Source organism: Silurus aristotelis, assembly GCF_946808225.1.
Source record: "Silurus aristotelis genome assembly, chromosome: 11".
NCBI lineage: Eukaryota > Metazoa > Chordata > Actinopteri > Siluriformes > Siluridae > Silurus > Silurus aristotelis.
Genome location: NC_139584.1, coordinates 12,339,515 through 12,362,817, shown reverse-complemented (window position 1 = coordinate 12,362,817; position 23,303 = coordinate 12,339,515). Strand labels below are relative to the sequence as shown.

The window sequence follows — 23,303 nt, the reverse complement described above, 5'->3', positions numbered from 1 at the left end:
AATAGAATCCGGCACAAACACTGTACACAGGAAATGCTCATTTTATTTTTGCAAAAAGAAAGAACATTCAAACAACACAGTGTGATACCAATCTATTTAAAACTAACAAAATCATGTGCAGCTTTAGTTACCACAAGTCCAGCTTTAGTTACCACAAGTCCAGTGTTAATCATTTGGAATGTGAGTTCATGAGTTACTACACAGTCCTATGGTGATGAAACCTATATACAAAAAACATAGTGTTATTATAATTACATTTAAATAAATATAATTATATATCTTGTCTGTCATGCAAAATGTCCTCCACCTTATATACTTTATAAATTCTCTACTAGGCAATAAAATATACAACCTAAAAATAAATACACATTATCAGTCAGCTAGAGTGACACCCATAAAGACACTGTAGTGTTCCTGAAAACCAATGGTGCAAATTCCCCAACAGGAACGATAACCAGTATACATTTACAACTTTATCTAGTGATTTACTGTTATCTGCACTGGACCAGTGTTCAGGCAGCAAATGGGAAATTGCACTGGCCCAAAGACTGCACGATTACATACTGTACACACACACACACACACACACACACACACACACACACACACACACACACAGGAAAATTGTGCTGTCTAGTCATGATCTGCAGTCGCATCATACTCTAAGGTGCTTAAACTTAAATTAAATTGGTAAGCTTATAGTAAGTTTTTTTTAAAAAGTCAAATATACTTTTACTTTAAAAAAGCAAAAGATTGTGGAGATTTTAAGAGTCAGTTGGGTCATAAAATATCACGTGCAAATATCATAATGATGGTCAAAGCATTTGTAAAAATGTGGTCTAAAATCAATGTACAAGTTCAGCTAAGGACAGCTGAGGACGTGCAGTATGACCCATCAAGGAATATAAAAACTGAACAAAAAAGTATGCAAATTACAATAACAAGACAAGCACAACAAAAAAATGACATTTGAGTAGAGTCTTATATGGAATAGTTCATTTATGTATGTGTCTCTTCACCGCCTCCTCAAGGAAGTACATAAACAGGAAAAGAGAACAGATTAAATTATTGAATAGAGAAAATAAACAGGGCAGTCTCAGCCTCCGCTGGGCTCACGGCCCTCTGTGTGTCTGCGGTTTGGACGTTTGTTTTGCTGCTGCCCTTGGTCAACGGACTGTTCCCAATAGGACTGGCAGTACTGGTGGATCACGCGCACCTCAGGCTCTAAGGGTTGCACACTGCCACCTGGAGGACGGGCTTCAGGCTTGTGAGGTCTGATCATCATCCCATCTTCTTTATCCTCCTCATCGGGTACAGTGAGAGCCACTGCAATGTCGCGGTCCAGAATGCGCAGGGAGACACGCGCTAGAGTGTGCTTGAAGTTGTTCTCAGTGGCCAGGCAGTGGTATAAACCAGCGTCTGAGTGGGTGAGGGATTTCAACAGGACACCTTGAGGTGTGTTCAGAACTTCTCCATCCCTATTCATCTGCATAAGGATCACACAAATGGAAGTTATAACCTATGGCCAGTACACACTACACTTAAATCACTAAGCTAAAGGAATATATAATTCAAAACTATGTTTCTGTTTAACGTAATGAAGATGACTATGGGATCTTACCACTTTCCTTCTTCCGTCTTTTTGATAGAGCCATTTGACAGTCGCCTGAGGCGATCGTGGTACACACTCCAAAAATGTGCTGCTTCCCTCCACCCCAAACTGCACCGTCTCCTTCAGTCTCTTCTCCACTGTGCAGAAAGAAAAATCAAGTCACTTCATGCCACGTTAATTTTATAATAAAGCTAAATCATGACCAAACATGTAATGCATAAAGCACAACCGAGTAACAGGAACATTATTTAGGATTGGGTAATATGATGCCATTATCACCACAAAGTTGAAAAAGGGTTTCCTTCCTTAAGAATTATGGGTTTTTTTTAATCCATGTATAGTTACTTATAATGCAGTGGAATGTGGTGACAAGGTACTACCTGTTAGTATTGCATTATAACAGATATTAAACAGACACCTGCTTCTCTTTTATATCTCTTGAAGCTTGATATGTTATTAAGAAACCACAGCATTCTACATTCAAAATCTATATAAAGGATTAAAAATTTTCCTTTACTTAAAAAAAGGATTTGAGAGAGAATACCCTTACCCTTAGCATTAAATCCTCTGCATTGACGTAGAGGGTCACCATGCTTTACATCCTGTCTTCTGCTCCTCCTACAAAAAATACAAAGTCCAAAAAAGATTCAAACAAATATTGTATAACAAGTTTGCCTTGTTCATTACACAGCAATACTGTCGAGTTTGTACTGACCATTACTAACCTTTTGGTAGCCTGTGTGAAGGGGGTGCAGCTCTCTCCATCCCATGCACAGTAGGGGTCACGGGCCAGGCAGCAGTCTGAGCAAGCCTTACCATACACGCCACAGCGATGCAATGACACCTGGGTAAGACCTGCGTCTGATGTTACGTACAGCTGTTGCTGTAGAGATAAGAAGAGAAATACTGCACAATTAATTGTCCTTTGGTTTTTATTTTATGTAATAAATCATAACACACTGTTATTAAACTCCTAAATCTGAATGACCACAATTAAAAAACACTTTGGATGCTCTGCTGAACTCCAAAACAAAGTTTTTTTTATTTATTGAGTGTGTGAGGATTTACTGCTATTGTCCTTATACTACAGTGGTGACAAACATGTCTAGTTTTTATTTTTTTTAATGAATGACATTTCCTAGACATGGTAGTTCATGTTCTCAGTTCTTCTTCTTCTTTCGGCTGCTCCCATTAGTGGTCGCCACAGCGCAGCCGTCTACATACTGCACTGTCCTCTACATCTGCCTCTTTCAAACCAACTACCAGCAAATCATCCTTCACCAAATCTATAAACCTTCTCTTTGGCCTTCCTCTTTTCCTCATTCCTGGTGGCTTCATCCTCAGCATTCTTCTACTGATATACCCAATGTCTCTTCTCTGCACATGTCCAATCCATTTCAATCGGGCCTCTCTCACTTTGTCCCCAAAACGTCCTACATGCGCTGTTCCTCTAATAAACTAATTTCTAATCCTGTCCATCCTAATGAAAATCTCAGCATCTTCAGTTCTGCCACCTCCAGCTTCACCTCCTGTCTTTTAGTCAATGCCAATACTCTTCTATCACAAATCACTCCTGCCACTCTTCTCCACCCACCCCACCGTGCACGCTTTTCTTCACTTCTCTAACACACTCTCCATTACTTTGCACAGTTGATCCCAGGTACTTAAACTCATCCACCTTCTCCACCTCTTCTCCCTGCAACCGCACCACTCCACTGCCCTCCCTCTCATTCACACACATGTACTCTGTTTTACTCTTATTGACTTTCATTCACCACATACCTCCACCTCTCCAGGCTCTTCTTAACCTGCTCTCTACTCTCACCAAATAAATCACAATATCATCCGCAAACAACATAGTCAATGGAGACTCCTGTTTGACCTCGTCCGTCAACCTGTCCATCACCACTGCAAACAGGAAAGGGCTCAGAGCCGATCCTTAATGCAGTCCAACCTTCACCTTAAACCAGTCTGTCGTTCCTATTGCACACTGCTGTCACACTGTCCTCATACATGTCTTGCACCACCCTCACATACTTCTCTGACACACCTGACTTCCTAATACAACACCACAACTCCTCTCTCGGCACCCTGTTGTACGCTTCCTCTAAATCCACAAACACACAATGAAACTTTTTCACCTTCTCTATACTTCTCCATTAACAAGCAAATATTGCGTCTGTGGTGCTCTTCGTCTTCATGAGACCATACTGTTTCTCACAGATGGTCACCTCTTCTCTCGGCCTGGGTTCCACTACTCTATCCCATAACTTCATGGTGTGACTGATCAACTTTATTTCCATGTATTTACTGCAGGTTGCCCTTTTTCTTAAAGATCGGTACCAGCACACTCCTTCCCCATTCCTCAGGCATCCTCTCACCTTCCAAAATCTTGATTAAACAATTTTGTTAAAAACTCCACTGCCATCTCACCTAAACATCTCCATGCTTCTACCGGTATGTCATCTGGTCCAACCTAATTTTCACTCGTCATCCTCTTAATTGCTGCTCTCACTTTCTCCTTACTAATCCTATCCACTTCCTTTCACCATCTCCACACCATCCAACCTTCTCTCTCTCTCATTTTTATCATTCATCAGCTGCTCAAAATACTCCCTCCATCTTTTAAACACACTTTACTCACCAGTCAACATATTTATTGCTCTTACTTTTAGCACATCTTTCCCAGCTCGGTCCCTCTGCCTTAACGATCGATACAAATCATTTTCTCCTTCCTTAGTGTCCAACTTCACATACAGCTTCTCAGATGACTTTTCCTTGGCTTTTGCCACATCCCTCTTTACCTGCTGCTGCATCTCCTTGTACTCCTGACTACTTTTCTCATCACCCTGTCAATCACAATTCTGTTTCGCCAACCTCTTTCTCCTTATGCTTTCTTGCACTTCCTCATTCCACCACCACGTCTCTTTGTCTTCCTTTCTATTTCCAGATGTCACACCAAGTACCTTTCTAGCTGTCTCCATTATTATTTCTGCAGTAGTTGCCCAATCATCCTTCTCCTTCTTCAGTCAACAGTAGCCCAATTTCCACCAGTACCCTGTTGGCTAATGATACTTGTGGTGGTTGTTGGTAACCCGGGCTATGACTGATCCGGTATAAATTTCTGATTAGTGATCCGCATATTTGATTTGGCACGTTTTTGATTATTTACACATAACATAATAAAATGTTTCTATCATGCTCCACTTTAAAATGTTGAATCGATGTTAACAAAGCTACTTTCAAATGTTTTACCCTTTTAGCAGATATCCTCATTGTTTTAACAGGAACTGGAATCTGTAGAAAAAGGAGAAGGTATTAAGAATTATACACTCACTAATATTGCAATGTTGTTTAATTTACTTAATTTACCCGGAAAACTTCCACTTCTTCTAATGTCAGCTCTTCCAAGGTGGTTGGATCTTTGGGCAGAACTATAACCTTCTGTACTGTTCCACGATCTGTAGAGTCAGAAAAAATGAACAGGTTTGGTTAACCTTTTTTGGTGATCGTTTTTAATAAACACAGCCTAATAGATTAGCATGTAAAAGGGAGGAATTAAAAATAAATAGATAAAATAAAAGTAAATACAAAATGTATATAATTAACCTGTGCCAAGAAAAAACACCTCGTATCTCCCATCTACAGCATCCACCTGGTCTACAGCGATGGTGGTAAATCTGTAGTCTACACCTGATCTCACCACCAGGGGGCGCTTGTGTATAGGATAAACAGGGTGATACATGAGCGGGTGCGCCCGTATGAAGTTCACAGCCTCGTCTGAGAACGCCTTAGTGGAACTCAAACTTGGTGTAAACGTACCTCCTGGACACTAGAGGGTAACACAGAGCTATGTTACTAGACAAATAGCAATGCAGACAGTAATTCTCCTCAGAAATGCAGAAAATCCACAGAAAAACTTATAAAGATTTTTATTATAAATGTTTAAATGTGAGCAACTCACAGTTCCAGGTCGAGGATAGGGGATTTTTCCTGTGTACATTGTCCATTGGTAGTTGTGCCCATGTTTGTGGGCAAAAGGCCCATTGAATACATTACGTATGTCAGTCATAGAGTACACACACACAGCTGAGCCCTTAAAAACAGACCTGAGACAAATATTTGAAACTTAACTGAGCACATATGAAAATTTTATCTTTATATATAGAGTAAAAATGGAAGTTATCCTTACCCTGCAGTGGAGAAAACCGCATACACCATAGGGTTTCTCTCATCCTGTGTGGGCTGAATAAAAACGTCTCCTGAAAGGGAGATGCATAATTATATTAATTTGCAGGTCACTGACAAAGATTTAAATATCAAACTTAGCTCAGTATAAGATGTGGGTGGCCACCCAGGCTGGTCTGTCTAGTGGTAGTTGGCTGGTTTGCCTTCTGATCTTTTGATGCCAGCCTGTCTAACAGGAACTATTTTGACCAGTTAGAATTAAACTGACTAACTAACAGCTACCTCATACTACCATCCAGTAATTGTCCGAAACCATCTGATTTTACCAGCTAAAACCAACCTGTAATTTTCCAAAACATCACATAAACAATCAAACCTTACAGACCAGATAACCAGCCTGTTGCAAGTGTTCAAAACCCCTTTAAAATCACCAACCATCATAAAACCATAAAATGATATAGAACCATTCTGCTTATATAGAACCACTCTTGAGTAAATTAGAACCAGCTTCTCCAGACAGAACCAGGCTGGTCATCTAGAATCAAGCTGACCATCTAGTATCAGTGTCAAAAAAAACTATGACCAGCATACAATGGTCGAAACTCCTTTAAAACTGCCAAAAACTTACCAGATAGAACCTGTAAAAATCATCCAAAAAAACTCACCAGAGATCCACTAAACCAAATAACCTCCCAGCTTGACCAGCTAAATCAAACTTATGTGCACAGAACTTTATAAATATACTTTTAGTGTAATATCCATTTAATTATGAAGTGTGTTCACTTTACTCACTCAGCTCATCAAAGAAGGTCTCCACACCGTCCTCACCCATCACAGAGCACACTAGCCTGGCTTTCAGAAACGTTGTCCACTTGTTAACTAAAGACTTCTGGCCTCCTTCATCATTCTGGTAACACAAACACATTCACACTCATTGAGAAAAAAAATCGCTATATTTATTATATCTGACTATAGATCTGTCACAAGGCAGCTAATACAACTGCATGCCAGCAAACTGCATATACATTTCTTTGTATAATTTCACATTATAGATGAGACTCTATTGTTCATTAACTATATGCTGTGAGTGATGTTTTATCCAGCCAAGAATAATTTTAGAAATTTCTGGTGTTTACATTTTTTCTTTTGCTTTGTGATTAAATACCTTTAACCATAATACCCTTGACCACGTTTTTTTTTATTTTTAATGACCTCACCAGACACACTCTTCCCACTCTGGCCAACACGCTAGGGCTTGCAGTTCCTCCAGAATCCACACTCTTCTCCCGGAAGAAAAAGTAGAGCTTGTCATCATTCTTCTCTGAGCTGTCAGGAATTTGCTTTATTTGAATGAACACTGGTTCTGAAATAGAGATAAAGAGAAAATCAAGGCATTTCATTTTGTCTTTATTACTGTCATAATAATTCGGTATCCTTAGTAACTACCTGATCAAAGTCACAGTGGTTTAAATTAGGCTAACAATGCCGACTGAATTTTTCTGAATATATCACAGGAAGGAAAAAGCTAAACTAAGTGCACTATCAGGATAAACAGAACAATTATTGACACATGTGATGCTGATAGTGCTGGAATTTAACTGTGTGGCCCCCCAGAAATGTTACTAGGAGATTAGTGGCAGAGTTAAGTCTATGATCTATGTTAAATCCTATTACATGACATTGATATTTGGACCACTGAGGAGATATAGAGCATGTCATTACATTATACCAAATTTTTAATTGTATTTAATTACCAGGTGAGTGAAGTAACCCACTTATAATGAAGTGGACTTAAACAGTTCAAATTTAGAAAAATAAATCCATATCCACAACACCAAATACCTACCATTGAGCCACTTAGAGTCATATTGCTCTGTTCTAATAGCTGTCCTGTTCCCCATCGTCCTAAAGATGGCTGGATCAGTGGCCATGAAGTCCACATGGACACCAGCATACAGGTTGCCATCTGCAGTACAAGAAACAAAAATTGTGTTTGTGTTTTGTGCCGGGTTCAAAGAACGAGTAGTTTGCTGGAATCGACTTACTGATGAGAACAGCTGCATCTTCATGATTTGGGTCATATGAACATTTACCCTTCCCTGAATCCAAATATCCAGGGACCAGCCTAAAAAGGTAGTCCTACAAAGATAAAGGGAGAAGTAGACAATGGAAGAGGCTTTAATAATTTATCTATAGGCTTTGCTTGTCTGTGTATGTAAAATATGTATACGTGTGTGTGTGTGTGTGTGTGTGTGTGTGTGTGTGTGTGTGTGTGTGTGTGTGTGTGTGTGTGTGTGTATAGGTGTGTACCTCAGCTTTCCAGCCTCTACTGATGAAGGTACAGATGGGTCTGTAAGCTCCAGTCCCACAAGTATACAGATGAGTCCTGTTCCATGGCTCAATCATGCGCACAAAGTTGGCACACTCCCCCTGGGAAACAAATACAGACAAACCTGCATGCTTTCACAAGAAGTATTTTTAATTTCTATGTATATTCTATATGCATTGAAAAATGCATTTTTTTCAGTTTATTATGCTTTGTAAATCATAAGCAAATTGCATAATCTGTGTTTTAAATCTGCTATGAAGAAGGGAAAAACAATAAATGAGCTAACACGCTGTCAAAAACCTAGAATCGACAATGAGCTGACTAATAAGTTCTCACTTTATAAAAGGATTTTATGTCAAAACAAGTGAATGGCATGAAGATTTACATTTACATTTATGGCATTTAGCAGATGCCCTTGTTCAGACCGACATAAAAAAGTGCTTTGAGTCTCTAGCAAAGAATAAATCTACACTGGTACGCTAGATTACAAACTTAATATAAACATAACTCTTGAATCCTACAAAGCAAACTTGCAAAGTGCTAATTTAGGTTTTCAGGAAGAGGTAGGTCTTCAACCGTCGCTTAAAGATAGCCAGGGACTATGCTGTACGGACATCTAGGGGAAGTTCATTTAAAGTACAGATAATATGCTATTTAATTACCAGTTGCTTTTACGGAAATGACAGCTCTGTGAATAAGCAGATTTGTATACATGTGCAGTCAAACAGCAGTCGTGACTTACAAAAGTCATGCTTCATGCTTCTCATCTTTGTGAGACTGTGTGATGTTCTTGCGTTATGACCAGGGCTGTTAGAACAAAGCAGCTCAAAATGATCTGAGCTAACATTTCAGTAGAAGCCCGGTGCTGCAAAAAACACATACCTCCAAATACTGTCTATAAAACTCGTAGCGACACACACATGGCCCTAATTTACAAAATGGAGACAGACAAAACCAAACACAAAACCAGCCACCACTAATTTTCCAAAGTTCAGTACACCAAACAGAAAACACAATCCATTTCCTTGCAGTTTGTTGTCATGGAAACTTCCTGCATTTGGCAGGATTTTAATTTCATACAAATGCCTATGAATAAGGACAGGAACAGCACTTCATTGCATGTTGCAGCATGCATGTTGCTTAGTTTGGCTTGTAGGTCAGTTTCCTACATAACTCACAAGGATTTTCCCCACAAGCAAACTAATTACACATAAAAACAGGTCTGTTGCATTTAGTATTCAGCAAAGGTACTTTCACTCATTAATTTTTTTACACAAATATCTGTACTTTCTCCTTATTACATTTTAAAAACAGATTACTTTAGTTTGAATCTATTTGGTGACATGATCAATATCTCGCTTCTCACTGCGTGCAGTTTTCAGCCCATCAACCTATTTCTTGTCATTATGTGGCTTTTCACTGGATCACTGGTGTATCATTTTCTGGGTTCTCACACACCACAGAAGCAAACAATGAGCACAGTAGAAGGCAACAAGATGTATGGGGCTAACGAGGATGAGACAGAGGGAGTCAGTGATGTAAACATGACTGAGAACAGACACATTCCTGATCACCTGATCATCATCTTTTCTTTGCTTGTGTTCTATATGGTGGCTGTTCAGCCTGGATACTTTCATTAAGTAACAACATTTTAATTATTTTGTTTTAATATATTATTATGATGTGAGGTTCGGTTACCAGCATGACACTAAAACAGGTAGCTACTTTTTACTTAAGTATTTTTTTTATTTTGTTATTTTGTTGTATTATACATCAAAATGTCCTTTTTTATTATGTTGGAAAAAATTTTCACATTTTATCTTCCTGAGGAACCAGGATGGCTGCAATTTTTGGAGTCGATTCATGACAAACAAGTAGTAAAACATCATAGTGAACTTGTAGTAGACATTAAAAGGTGCAGACTCACATGTTTTCCTTTCCCTGTCATCTGACACTCCCCCTTTCTTTGTGTTGGAGCAGGCCAGTGTATCTGAAAGAGAAGAATAGTGAGAAGCTTGATCCTTGAATACACAGATCGTTTGTTTAGTAACTGTTCATAAAGATGATTTAGATCAGCAATTTTGGAACTTTTGACATCCATGATACATTAATGAGATGAATACAGTAGATATGGCATTTATCTAACAATATTACAAATGCTCAAGGACATGTTCAAGCTCTTCTTACAATGAGAGGCTCCTTGTTGACATTCTGCATATCCAGGGAGACAAGGTACTCGCGGCTGCCCAGGTAAAGACGGCCCTGATCCTGGTCCATGTGGAGGATCCGGTAATCGCTGGTGTTGAAGGATAAGCTGAACGGTCTTGCTGTCCGAGTGTCCATTAACTCTGGCAAGGAACAGTGACATACACATGAGAAATTTTAAAAAATGATGACTGCATTATGTGTTAACATGGCTTTCTAAATGAAACATAAGCAAACCAGCAATTACAGTTCAAACTATGTGTCATCTGGATACTGTGAATACAGAGAAGGTAACAAATTGAACCTAATAACATATACCTTTTAAAATAAAATGATTGAGATAGATTATCGTAATAGATTTCAACCTCTGTCGGGAGGTCATGTCTCAGTTTGTGTTCCATTGGCAGTTTCCTTGGCAGTCTTTACATCCACTTTGCATTAAAGTACTGTGTGGTAAATACAGGTTTATGAGCTTTTTGTCCTTAATGATCTTACAGCTTATGCAAAAACCTGGTGTTCCTAATCTGCTTCCTCTGGGAAATCTCCTTGCAGGGAGTTAGATCAATTTTCGCAAGCATGATGCAGAAATTCTTGGGAGCAAAGTTCATTTAACTTAGCAATAGTTTGCCAGGCTGCTATCTCAGTCAGGGGGAAAATGCCTTTTTCAGAGATGATCTTTCACACATTCCTTATTCTTTTTGACATTCAGACATTCAGTATAATCATTAAGGTTATCAGAAGGCCTTAAAAACAAATTACCAATAATTCAGTATGTGGTAACAATTCCAGAAAACTGTCAACACTTCTGCTAACATCTGTTTAGCATACATCTATAATAGTAAAAAATGAAAAACTTCCTCAAATTTTTGGTCTTCATTTAAAACTCACTCTGAAACCCTGACATAAAAAAATTATCTGAAAATGCTTGAAAACCCTTCCCAGTATTTACAATGAAGAGGTTTACATAAGCATATATCTGGCTAAGTGTAGCCTTACTAGGACTCAGATGACTAGTGTTCTCATCTCACATGTGTTTATATGCTTAAAGGCTTCTGTCCCACCCCAAATACAGGAGAGCAGAAACATTGCACCAAACCTGACATCATCGTCTCTTCCTGAACACAGTGTTCATTATGTATCAGGGATTGATGTAAAAGTGGGTTAAAGTTGATCTTTAGTTATTACACTGGACCTTAATAGCTGTGAGGTGTTAATGCAGTTATATTTTAAGCACTGACTGTGAAGAGTTGCTGTAAATAAAATGATGCATTCTCTGTGATCCCACCTTTTAAAACTTCTCACCATAGATGCTGGATGAACTTGAGAAAACATCTACATGTCTAGCAGTTATTACAAGGAACACATGGAAGCCTAAATTAATCATACAAATATTTTATATTTAGATAATGTAAAGCTCTCTTGCACACACTATGTGTTTGTTGTGTAACACATATTCATGTCGCTCAGTTGCATTATATAAATGTCTGCTTGTATATTAATGCAGCTGCCCAGTATAGACAGGGCTTCTTTGAATCTATGTTTTGAGAGCTTCCCCTTCCTTTGGAGGTCATCAGTGACTAATCAATAAGGATGTTTGTTTTACAGAGAAGTCAGGAAATGCGTGTACAGCTTCACACCATAAATGCTCCGAATAGATATCATAGTTGTTGTTTTTTTGCAGCATGACATGGATATGCCACTAGGACCAGACCTCTAGGCAGACAGGACAGGGTGGATAAGAAAGAGGAGGCTCCTGAACATTTTGCTTCCATTCTCCTTCCTTTACTATAAACACAGGACACACAAATGCAGGCAAAACCCAAGTAGTCAAAAGTGGACACTGCTCAGAGTTCAACACAATCTCACCACCATATATGGATATGCTAAACAAAGAGGTACAATAGTGACCCGAGCGATGGAACAGATCTTGTCAGGACTGTTTCTAGAAACATACTAGACAGGCGAAGGGAAAAATGCAACTGCTTGAGAACAAACCAAATCTATTTTTAGCAAATTTTTGCAATTTTCACATGTAGAAAATAAAGCGGGAATTGCCTGGCGTGGACTTCAAGAAAGAATTTCATTAAAGAATTTCTTTTACTTTGATTTACCTTTTATACAAAGAATATTTTATTATACTTTAGGTTATGGCTCTTACTTTAATTAGTTTTTCATGCAGGTCTGCAGACCCAGGTGAGCGAGGGGACAAGAAACACATGTTTTAGTACTCAGTGCTCACAGAACTGAAATGCTCTCATGTGTGCAATTTCTTTGCACGCTCACTTTACTGCTCCATGGTATTGAATACCCTGTGCAGAATACCATACTGCTCTGCATGCTTATGCAATTTTAAACAAAGAGAAAATTAGTTTCTATTTGAGATCATTCACAGCTCAGGTTGTTTTTACCCTGTGTGAAAATTTGGCATGCCACATAAGTATACATATCATTTAACCATGTCGTGTTTGCTGCATCCTGTAGTTCAGGTTGTTTAGGTATTTTCTCTATCTCTGTATATTATAGACTTCCACTGAGAGTTTTGCAAACAGCCTTCCTCCTCTTCAGGCGCCTTCGAGACAAAGGTCATCCCTGAGGCGAACAATGAACAATCCACCTCTGAGAACACAGAACACACCAGAGCCAAGCAGAGAATTGGTCTTTTCCGGCCCAGTGTTCTTGCTCTGGGGGAGGAGAGTACATCGGGTGGGGAGGTTAGGAGGAAAGATGTGGGCAATCGATCCATGGGAGATTGTTCTCATGTAGAAGAAACAGAGCAGCCTGAGTAAGAATAGTGTGAGTGCATGAGTAAAGAATGAAACCAAAGACCACAGATGAGTTTTAGTTGAATTACACGCACTAGTGATGAAGAAAGGAGGAATCAAGCAGTCAATACTGAGCCAATTTCACCAAGTGCAAACAGCTAAGTGTTTTCATGCAGGTTTCTTGACGGTGAGATGTACAAAAATATTTTAGCCTTCGGCACAGATTTTGGGACTTACAGCTGAAAATGCCCTACCTAATTTTAAATGTTAACAGTTCCCAATAAAAATTTGCTACATACACAATTGAAATATCTTTAAAAAAAAAGACACTTTGAGCTTTACTGTCCATTATTCAATGTTGATGTTATAGAAAGATAATATGTTATAGAAAGTAATAAATGATGAATCAATCCTGGAGCAATCCAGAAAAGTAGCAGGTTAAAAGCCACATGTCTCATGAGTTCATATTTAAAATTGAATGAAGATACCATGAAAAATGAGATACCTACAAACATTTATCTGAGACTATGTCTGATCCTTTGAGAGCCACCTGCGAAACTCAGGTGCATAGAAATGAATGGCTGACTATTAAAGACTTTTGGTATACATGTTTGGTATACATGTATTACATGTCTGCTTGAGGCTTAGACCTTTAGAATGATGCATAGTTAGTCATGGTTACTCTTCTCCCTTTTTATTTAATCTATTGCTAAACATTAACACCTGAGAACAATGGGATATCGGTTGCGCTGGCGCAACCCTGAAGACTAAAAGGAGAAGAAATGTCAAGTATTTTTCTCAATAAATACGCAAATGTTCACATGAGTTTCCTGTAAATCCTATGGTCTGCATTGTGGTTTTTCAAAAACTCAAATCATGAGAATTGGGTCAAATGTACTAATGCTTCTGTGGTGTGTTGCAGCTTTCTTCTTATAGTTCCTGATAATTCAGTGAAATTAAAAACAACTTTTTGCTGACAAAAGCACTTCACTCAACTACAGGGTTAATCTAGTATGTAGGAGGCAACCTGATTCAACATTTACTTATCTTTCTTGCCAAAACAGTTTATATGGCAAAAATAAGCTCATCAGGTATTCATGAAAAAAGTTCATTTCTGACATTAGCAATTCAAACCATTTAGCATCCACAAAACTTAAGCAACATATTAGTATTCTATGACCTAAGTGGCAAAATGAAACAGAAAAGAACTTCACTAGTGAGTGGAGCGGAAATACGGTTAATGTAAGCCACACAGCAGTGGCTTGATGTCTAAACAGTTACTGGAAAGTATGACGTGTAAACAGAAAATGTGCACCGAAAATCGTTTCATGGATCTGGTAAAATCCAGAGGCTTAGTACACTTCAACACTAACTTTCTTTTCGGCTTCTCCCGTTAGGGGTCGCCACAGCGGATCCTCCGCACGTTTGATTTGGCACATGTTTTACGCTGGATGCCCTTCCTAACGCAACCCTCCCCAATTTATCCGGGCTTGGGACCGGCACTAAGAGTGGCTGGGGATGGTTCCCTGACCGGGAATCTAACCCGGGTCACAGCGGTGGGAGCGCGGCATCTTAACCACTAGACCACCAGGGGACCACTAGTACACTTCAACACTAATCTTACCAAAAAATTATCCGACTATTTTAACAAAGTACACGTTGCAATTATTACATATAAGCAAAAAAGTGGTTCGTTGTTTCATTCAAACATCATTTGATTCCTAGATTCTGGCCAGGATAAGAGGCTCATCTCAGAAACGCTGGAAATTTACCCTGGATAGGACACCAGTCCATTACAGTACGGCATGCACACACATTCCCATGTTCCTTCACATGGAGGGTCAATTTAAAGATATCAATCTATTTATATTTTTTTTAGAAGTATGAGAAAACCAGAGAACCCAGAGGAAACTCACAAGTGCCCATGATCAAACCAGTGAAACTATAGCTGCAAGGCAGCAATGCTATCATTTATCATCTAAGTGCACTTTTAAAATAGGTGCAGTAAGGGTTCCTGGGCTTAAATACATTCTCACAGCTTTCTGAAAATAATCCACCATCTAAATATGTAGCCATATAATGGTCTCATTTCACATATGAAGTACAGTGAACCTGGCACATTGTGGAGAACAGCAGATGGAATATAGACAGTAAACTGTCACTTAGTGTGTTTGTGTGTAAATATGGGAAACCCCACTGGATGTTACTGTAGTTACATTTTGGCAAATGGCCAACCATGATGAAAAGTCAGATTTATTTATTATTTTTTTTTATGGATACAACATGAGTCATGATCTGTGGGATGTGCAGATGTGGACCTGGCAAAGTTTTTCAGCAGATTTCTTTAATACTGTAGAAGAACTTATTTTTATATGAAAAATACCCAAGGGCATTTTCTTTAGTTGTATATATGTATACACACGTTTATACTGTAGTTGTGACATGGGGTGCACATGATTGTCAAGTGTTCTAAATATACCATAAATTAATACTTTTCAAGTTTTCAAGTAATACTCTTATGGTGTATTAAATTATGTAAATCATCAGGACACCAAAGAGAACTTTGCTATGTTTAATTTCAGGATATATATATATATATATATATATATATATATATATATATATATATATATATATATATATATATATATATATATATATATTAGGGCTGTCAAAATAAATGCAAATTTATATATTAGGGCTGTGTGTGTGTGTGTGTGTGTGTGTGTGTGTGTGTGTGTGTGTGTGTGTGTGTGTGTGTTTGTTTGTGTGTGTGTGCATTATTGCAGGCTAAGCTTTCTCTCACACAAAACACATTTTAATTATACAATGTGAGCAGGTGATGCTTTGATGCAGTAGCAATGTATTAAATTCCCTTTCCACAATTATCTGTGGCAGTCTAAAATGTCGAAACAGGAGTAAGTAAGATTTGTCATTTTATGATTAATTCAGATAATTCTTATTTACACAGTCGTGTATATTAAAAGTACCCATGTGTCTGTCTTTTTTAAATTGTGCAAGTCAGATGTCTTTATTTATTATGTGTGTGTGTGTGTGTGTGTGTGTGTGTGTGTGTGTGTGTGTGTGTGTGTGTGTGTGTCTGATTGTCAGTGCTGACAGGTTAATGTACTATAATTACTGTAATTGTTCAGGATCAAAGCTTCATCCACACTGAATGATTCACTAATCTTTAAATACTTAAAAAACTATAGCAGTTCCTTCTCATACATTAACAATTAAACAAAAGAACAAACTTCTGGGAAGAATTAGGAGGCAATAAATAAATAATAGACCTCCTAGGAATAATGATGCAAATAAAAATAAAAAACATTCCCACTACTAAACACACCTACTACTGGCAACTGGGTGAAAAAACATAGTTAAGGAAATGCAAATACAACGGTAAAGTCGTTGTTTCCACATTTCATCTCTCATCTCATAGTGCATATTACTATTATTATAATTTCCTTGGATGTTAAACAATAAGCCTAGACGGAGTGTGTTACGAAGCGAGTATCCGTTGCAAATCTGGGTGACAACATCCACCTTTTGTTCTCTTTTAGAAACAGTCGAGCAAATGACAGGAACTATGCAATATTACGGCATGTACGTGTGTGTGTTACTGTGAGTGTGTGTTTGTGTGTGTGTGTGTGTGTGTGTGTGTGTGTGTGTGTGTGTGTGCATGTGCGTGCATGCCTGCCTGCAGGCAGATAAATGAATGAATGGCTGAATAAAACAGACAAAGCCAGAGAACAGTCGTTGTTTTAAAATAATACAGGTGTGTGTGTGAGTGTGTGTGTGTGTGTGTGTGTGTGTGTGTGTGTGTGTGTGTGTGTGTGTGTGTGTGTGTGTGTGTGTGTGTGTGTGTTTGTGTGCATGTGTGTGTGTGTGTGTCTGGGTATCTGTGTATGTGCCTACCTTTAAAGGCCAAAGCCACTCTGGGAGCCGAACGCAGGATGCAGGATACCCTGCAAACACACACTACCAGCAGCAACAGGATGACTCTGGTTCCCATAATGCCCTTGTGACTTGAAGTCCGATAGAAACCTAAACAAAAGAGACCAGCTAAATATATCAAAAGGGCATAGAAAGGAACACATACGATATGAGACGTCAAAAAACAACCGCAAAAAAAACCCCCAAATAAATAAAGATGGAAGAAAGGAACAACACTGAGATGAGCCTGATGCATCACATTTTACATATCAATATTTTGCCTTTATCATGTAACTGCTTGAATGGGCTTGTCATCATCCTCTTGCAAATTCAATGCATCTACCCGATTTACATTTGGATTCCATGTTTTTATCAGAGGACGGATACACCGGCTATGCATCAGAGTGTTCTGCCTGCAGGTGAAAATGGGATCAGCAGGAAATAGCATCACATCAAACACCACACACCTGTGTAACCATGCACTGAGCAGCACGTGCCTCGGAAACACCGGCACTGCCAAAGTGTGTTAAGCTGCTGTAAACTCCTGTCACACTGCGTCACATTATAACCTCTAACAGGACATCCCTCCAGGCCCAGTTTAGATCTGTTTCCACTAGCTATTTATCCAAGCCACTGGTGTATGACATCATGTGATTTGGGTACAAAGGTGATGTGACAGGGGCAGCCGTGCAGGGTGTGCATTTTTTGCCCCCTTTCTCAGCTTATAAAAACAAATGAGGGATTATTAAGTGGCAGCAGTGAGGAGCAGCTGACTCGAAAGCATGTTAAAACCCGTTATAATCTTAGAACAAACACAAGTGCTTTGTATATTGACATTTCCATAATGAACTCTGCACATCCCTTTACACAGTTCTACATTATTACAATGTACAGCTCAATTTCAATGTTGCCTTTGTGCATATATGTATAGAGAGATCAGGAATAATGCTCTTTGAAACAAATTGATGATGATAATAATAACTATCAAATTCACCATAGTTCTAGACCATTTTAGAACTAGCTCTTCTATTTACATCAAACCTTATATGTCCATTATGCAAACATAGTATGTCAGCATTTCTAAAAAACAAAAAAAAAACAAAGACACTAATTTAAATAAATATTGATTATAGACAAACAATTATACAGTACATAAAAGAGCCCATGAAAGTTTTTGAAAATTATTAATTACAACAAATGTAAGTAATAGAACATATAGAACTAATACCTAATAAAAGCATCTGCTTTTTGCTGCACAGACACAAACACAGCAACTAAGTAGAGAATATGTCTGACTTTTGGCAGCTGCCCGCAACACTGAATTTCACACACCTATTCTAGAAAAGCTACAACAGGTTAATGTGTGCACGGCCTAGACAACACCTCAGCGTTTAAAAGAGGGATACATGAGCAGCATAAAATTAACTTTGTCACCCAAACTGCCTCCAAACTCTGACCTCAAATCACATCTGTGAGAAATCTGTCACTCTTATGTAATTTATACAGAATTAATAAATCATATGCAACTGATGTGAAGAAAAGCCTTTATTGTATCGTAGGTATTTTGCCCAAATCCCTTACATAGAAATTTTAGAGAACCTAATAAAATAATAGTTTTATGTGCCTTTTTATTTTGCAGTATTTTGCTAAATAGAAATTTGGAAATGTATCTAAACATCATTCTCAACTTCTAGCTCTCTAGCTCTTTCAAATATTTTGCTCTTGTCCCTCTTTGCCACCACTTTCTAAAATCCTTGCAGTTCACAGGCACTCCACAGTAAAATCATTCCATGCATATTTTACTTGAATAAATAATGCAACACTTCTCTATTTTTGTAGTCCTTTTACTTGTGACTAAAGTTTTAAAAAGTTCAATAGCCTGATTTTAGTTTAGTGCCTCTGACAGCATAGACTATAATTAATTAATTAATCATTCAAAGTCAATCAGATTCTTATCATGTAGTAACTGTTTTATTGTGCACTCCGCTGGCACTAGGTAGAAATATTTCCTACCCATTTTTTTGCTGCTCCATTTGGCTTACTTAAGGTTTTTCTGCACATACAGTTTCAGCACTGAATCAGCACTGAAATAAATAATTATTTATTCCGATATTTTAATGGAAAATTTAATGAATTCAAAAGTTGTACAATGCCATTTTAAGTAGCATACTTTCGGAAAATGTTCATAATGATTAGAGCATGCAATCATTGTAAAACATAAATGTTGTATTTAATTTTAGTTTTTATATGTATTTTTGTTTGGGGTCAATTTATAACATTCACAAGTTCTAAGGCAACCAAGCATTAGATGGGAAAATCCTGATACTTTTAGAATAATAAATATATAAATAATAAATTTGTATTTAATTTGATTTTAGTCTTTTATGGTGCTAATAAATACTACTATTTTAGAAAATTTGTTCTTATGAAATAGAATAATTGACCACAAAATGACAATTAGAATAATAATGTAAATGTCTTGCTTGTTATTAGGACATTATTATATGTTATTATGCCCATTCTTGTGGAGGGTGCCAATAATTCTAGTTTAACAAAAAAAATTAATTGCTCAACCACCATCAACTTTTAAATGAAGTTTGAAGTTCTCTTTGGAAAGCTGATCTGCACATTGTAAATCTTTTTATGTGGCAGCCTCGGGTTCCCACTCAGCACATCTAGAGGCTTGTTTTGGAATGCACTACATGCCCAAACCGCCGGATAGAGGGAAGGAGAGATGGGTGAGGAAAGAGGGAACATGTGAATGAGTAATGGTGTGAAAGAGCAGAGTTGTTAAGAGAGCAGGAGGATTGAAAGCATGAGGCACTGATGTGATGATAATCTCTCTGCACTATGGTTAGAGATGGATATGCCTGTACTGCAGGAGAGATTGAAATCACAGCAGGTTAGGAATTCCTGGGGAGGCCTTAGAAACAAGCTGCAAAGAGGTTCATAAGTGCACGAAGATTGAAGCCTGGTGGGAAATTACACTGAGGGAAAAAAAGACTAGCAGTCTTTCGGGTCATTGGCTCATTCTCCGAGGGTGTTGGGATTGCAGCAGGCATTTTTTTTTTTTGCTGCCTATTTCTGTCTACTGTCTTTTTCATCCACTCACCTCACCTTTTCTCTTTTCTTGAGTGTTTCACTGGCTGACGATCAGACTCTGCTTGATCAGATCTGGCTTCTTCTCACTCAATTGTCAGCACAGGTCGTACGCTCAGGTGTTATCACATGCTGATTCTGGCACTGCTTCTGTTGGAAGGTGTGGCAGACACACATACACAAGTTCAAAATAGACATACATCTGAACTCAGCTATTTAACCGCAAGAGCGCACACACAAACACACACACACACGTCTTAATATACTTCTAAAAACCTTCCAAAAAATACATTTGGTCCAGACCAAGAAATAAACTTTATGTCCAGACATATACACACACACACACATATACATACAGGTGTAATCTCACTGATGTATGCCTATAGAAAAACAAGCCTCAGGCTAAAAAAATTAGGTCATTATGGGTTATGTTTCCACCTGCTGAGGTGCTGAGTTGAAAATCTCAAGCCCTATGTAATTAGCCAAGATTTCTCTTTCTCTCTTTTTCTCTCTCTCTCTTGCTCTCTTTAAGCAAACTGTCACTTGATAAAACTGAGTATTGAGGTTTTTTTTTTTCAAAAACACTTCACACCCTAAAACAATTTTTCAGGACACAACAAGAACTGCTTTAATTACGTGCGTGCTAGACATCACACATTGAAAAACTGTGTGGCTCGATTAGACCTCATTATCTAACAACTCTATATAAAGTCTATATTATGTACTGTATGCAGGGCCTGTTTTTCATGTCTTATATGAAAGAAGACACACACAAAAAAACAACTATTCTTATACAAAATTCAATTGCAACTGGTTCTCATTTTATAATAAAATAAATTCTCTAACAAACCGAGTGTTATAAAATAATTAAATCAATGCATACAGACAGAACTGTACTCACACTTTGTACATTCACACATTTGATTAGGTTCATTTCTTCACATTGTCTATCACAGAAGTCTAAAATGCATCGAACGACTCTCCTCAAGAAATCCACAGTCACATGTCAAAAAAAAACAACAACAACTACACAGACACATTAAAGTACAAACATCGATTGGTTTGATGGTTACAAACCCCTCTGTGTACACTAACGCCAGACCAGTATGAAGTTAAAAACCCGTTAAGCGGCCTATTTATTGCTTCAACGGTTAAGTGCGAATTGGCAGGTATGGACTGTTATATTTTCATGTACACATGCATTATAGATGACTGCACTCTACCCGAATGGACTTCTTATGAATTATGAATACTAAAAGCCGAAATCTATGACGTCCATTACATCCCGCTCCAAATTTATACCTTTATTCTAAACGTTTTTCTAAACTTGGCACTGAAACAATCAACTGTTCAAATGTGTATTGAATGTGAACTAAATACAAAAAAAGTACTGCAATCCATCTTTTGATAAAAACAAATGAATGTTGATTCCACCTCATTTAAATTTGTGGTCTAATGTCTAAGATTGATTTATATTGTAAATTGTAGCATTGGATGAGGGTATGTTTTCAAACTAAATCTTTTTTCATCACATTATATTGACTTCTAATGTTTTACCTGTTTGAGACTAGAAAAAGAAGCAAAAGGGCAAAAACAGCAAGCAATTTTCCAGAAAAGACACAACAGACACTTAAATACTTCAGCTCTCTAAAATTATTTTTGTATTTTATTTTCAACTTCATTTTTTAACCTCACTTAGTTTTATCAGCTCACTCACATGGACTTTGATGAGTGTAACGTTGTGTAGCAGAGTGGAAACTTTGGTGTGCTGCTGTGGCTCACTCCAGGTCCTGAGTCTGACACTAATGACGAAATCACCTAAGTGAGAGTAATTTTTTCCAGAAAAAAAAACCCCCCACCAAAATGACAAGAAAACCAGAAAGTCATCAAAACCCCATACGAAAGAAAATGAAACGAATCTTACTCACTTTGTCACCAAGCTTTTCTGCTGTGCAAAGAAAGGCGAAGCTGACTTTTCTCTTTTTTTGGCGCAGGTGAGATTTTATCACCACATTCCTCCAAGTCTCGATGTGATATTCCTCAGTCTTTGGGGGGGATGAAGAGAAAAAAAGCAAAGACGCTTTAATCCGCCCAATAGAAGTTCACCTTGAAAAAAAAAGAAAGCGCTTCAATGTCTTTCACTCTTTTCATGTGAATCCTTTGCTCACGGCGATCGATGTACTGTGAGCGTGTGTGTGCGTGTGTAAGAGCAAGGAGATAACTCGGAGTTACTGCGTCGATCTCTTATCTCCCAGACCGTGAACGCTGAAATGCAACAAAACGCCAGAGAATCTGTTTCCCTCCTGCTTTCGTGACACTCCGACGAAAGATAACTGTCCGAGTCTAAAAAAAAAAAAAAAAACCCAAAGCAAACAAAGTCCTGTAGTCACGTAAGCTCTACTCGAACCTCCGAGGGTTTCCTAAGCCATGGCAGGTGTTCACTGCTGGATCCCTGTATAACAACTCCCTGCCTGTCACACTCCCACTCCCAACCATACACAATTAACTCATTACACACCGAACAGTGATACACCGAACACAACTCCCAAACTAAGAAACAATAACATGAATGGTACACATACATGCACATACATAACTGGGAAAAAAAACAACAGAAGAGTTCAGTCAGAGTATACACTCCAAGTTATCCCAGGCAAGTGGCAAAAACATTGCCAAGTTCAAATGTGGTGACAAATGACCACACACACACATATACACACAGGCCAGTGTTTCTGTGTTTATATGTGTTGATACAGCTGCATGAAGGGTATTTATTCGCATACACTCCTGAGCAAGAATAAAGCAAAATCTAAAGCTTTTTATGATCTTGATAAAACCACTGCTCAGGAAATTAGTGGCTTATCGTGGGAGAGCTTTTTCCTCAGATTTTTATTTAAAGTCTTTTTTTTGCAGAAAGAAGAGTGTGTTGCTTTTTTATTGGACGGCTTCAAACTTTTTTTTTATGAAGCCAAAATTGTGTTGAATTTTATGTCAAACATTTTTATTTGTAACATCATTTTACCTTTGCAGTCAAGGAAACAAAATAACTTATTTTCCTGTTTCTAGCTTTTTCGCTGCAAAAGAAAATAAGCAAATAATGGCAAAAAAAGATAAAAAGATATTGGATTTGTTTCATTCTTGATCATTTCCTGACCAGTGATTTGTTTCGTAA

At 38.0% G+C, this 23,303-nt stretch overlaps 1 protein-coding gene across 9 annotated transcripts; it reads right to left on the bottom strand.

Moving 5' to 3' along the window:
- Positions 1-25: 25 nt before the first annotated feature.
- sema3ga (sema domain, immunoglobulin domain (Ig), short basic domain, secreted, (semaphorin) 3Ga) lies at positions 26-22,786 on the bottom strand. 9 transcript variants are annotated; one of them, XM_083553863.1, is made up of 20 exons: positions 22,056-22,680; positions 21,033-21,933; positions 20,150-20,281; positions 17,015-17,143; positions 10,317-10,477; positions 10,057-10,119; positions 8,111-8,230; positions 7,846-7,939; positions 7,647-7,766; positions 7,018-7,163; positions 6,593-6,707; positions 5,805-5,874; positions 5,577-5,721; positions 5,222-5,444; positions 4,985-5,073; positions 4,868-4,909; positions 2,338-2,495; positions 2,163-2,230; positions 1,622-1,749; positions 26-1,486 (listed from the first exon to the last, which is right to left on the bottom strand). In XM_083553863.1, the coding sequence occupies exons 4-20, from the start codon at positions 17,109-17,111 to the stop codon at positions 1,097-1,099; spliced, it is 2,229 nt and encodes a 742-aa protein (XP_083409989.1). In that variant the 5' UTR covers positions 17,112-17,143; positions 20,150-20,281; positions 21,033-21,933; positions 22,056-22,680; the 3' UTR covers positions 26-1,096. The 9 variants fall into 9 exon arrangements, with proteins under 9 accessions (XP_083409989.1, XP_083409987.1, XP_083409988.1 ...); XM_083553861.1 differs by having other exon boundaries at positions 21,822-21,933; XM_083553862.1 differs by having other exon boundaries at positions 21,849-21,933.
- Between the last annotated feature and the right edge of the window lie 517 nt (positions 22,787-23,303).

Excerpts from the sequence above, each read along its gene's own strand:
- sema3ga (XM_083553868.1), bottom strand. The coding sequence starts at position 17,111 with ATGGGAACCAGAGTCATCCTGTTGCTGCTGGTAGTGTGTGTTTGCAGG. Across the intron at positions 6,708-7,017 it reads GAGTGGGAAGAGTGTGTCTG|AATGATGAAGGAGGCCAGAA; the intron begins GTGAGGTCATTA and ends TTGTGTTACCAG. Across the intron at positions 2,231-2,337 it reads TTCACACAGGCTACCAAAAG|GAGGAGCAGAAGACAGGATG; the intron begins GTTAGTAATGGT and ends TATTTTTTGTAG.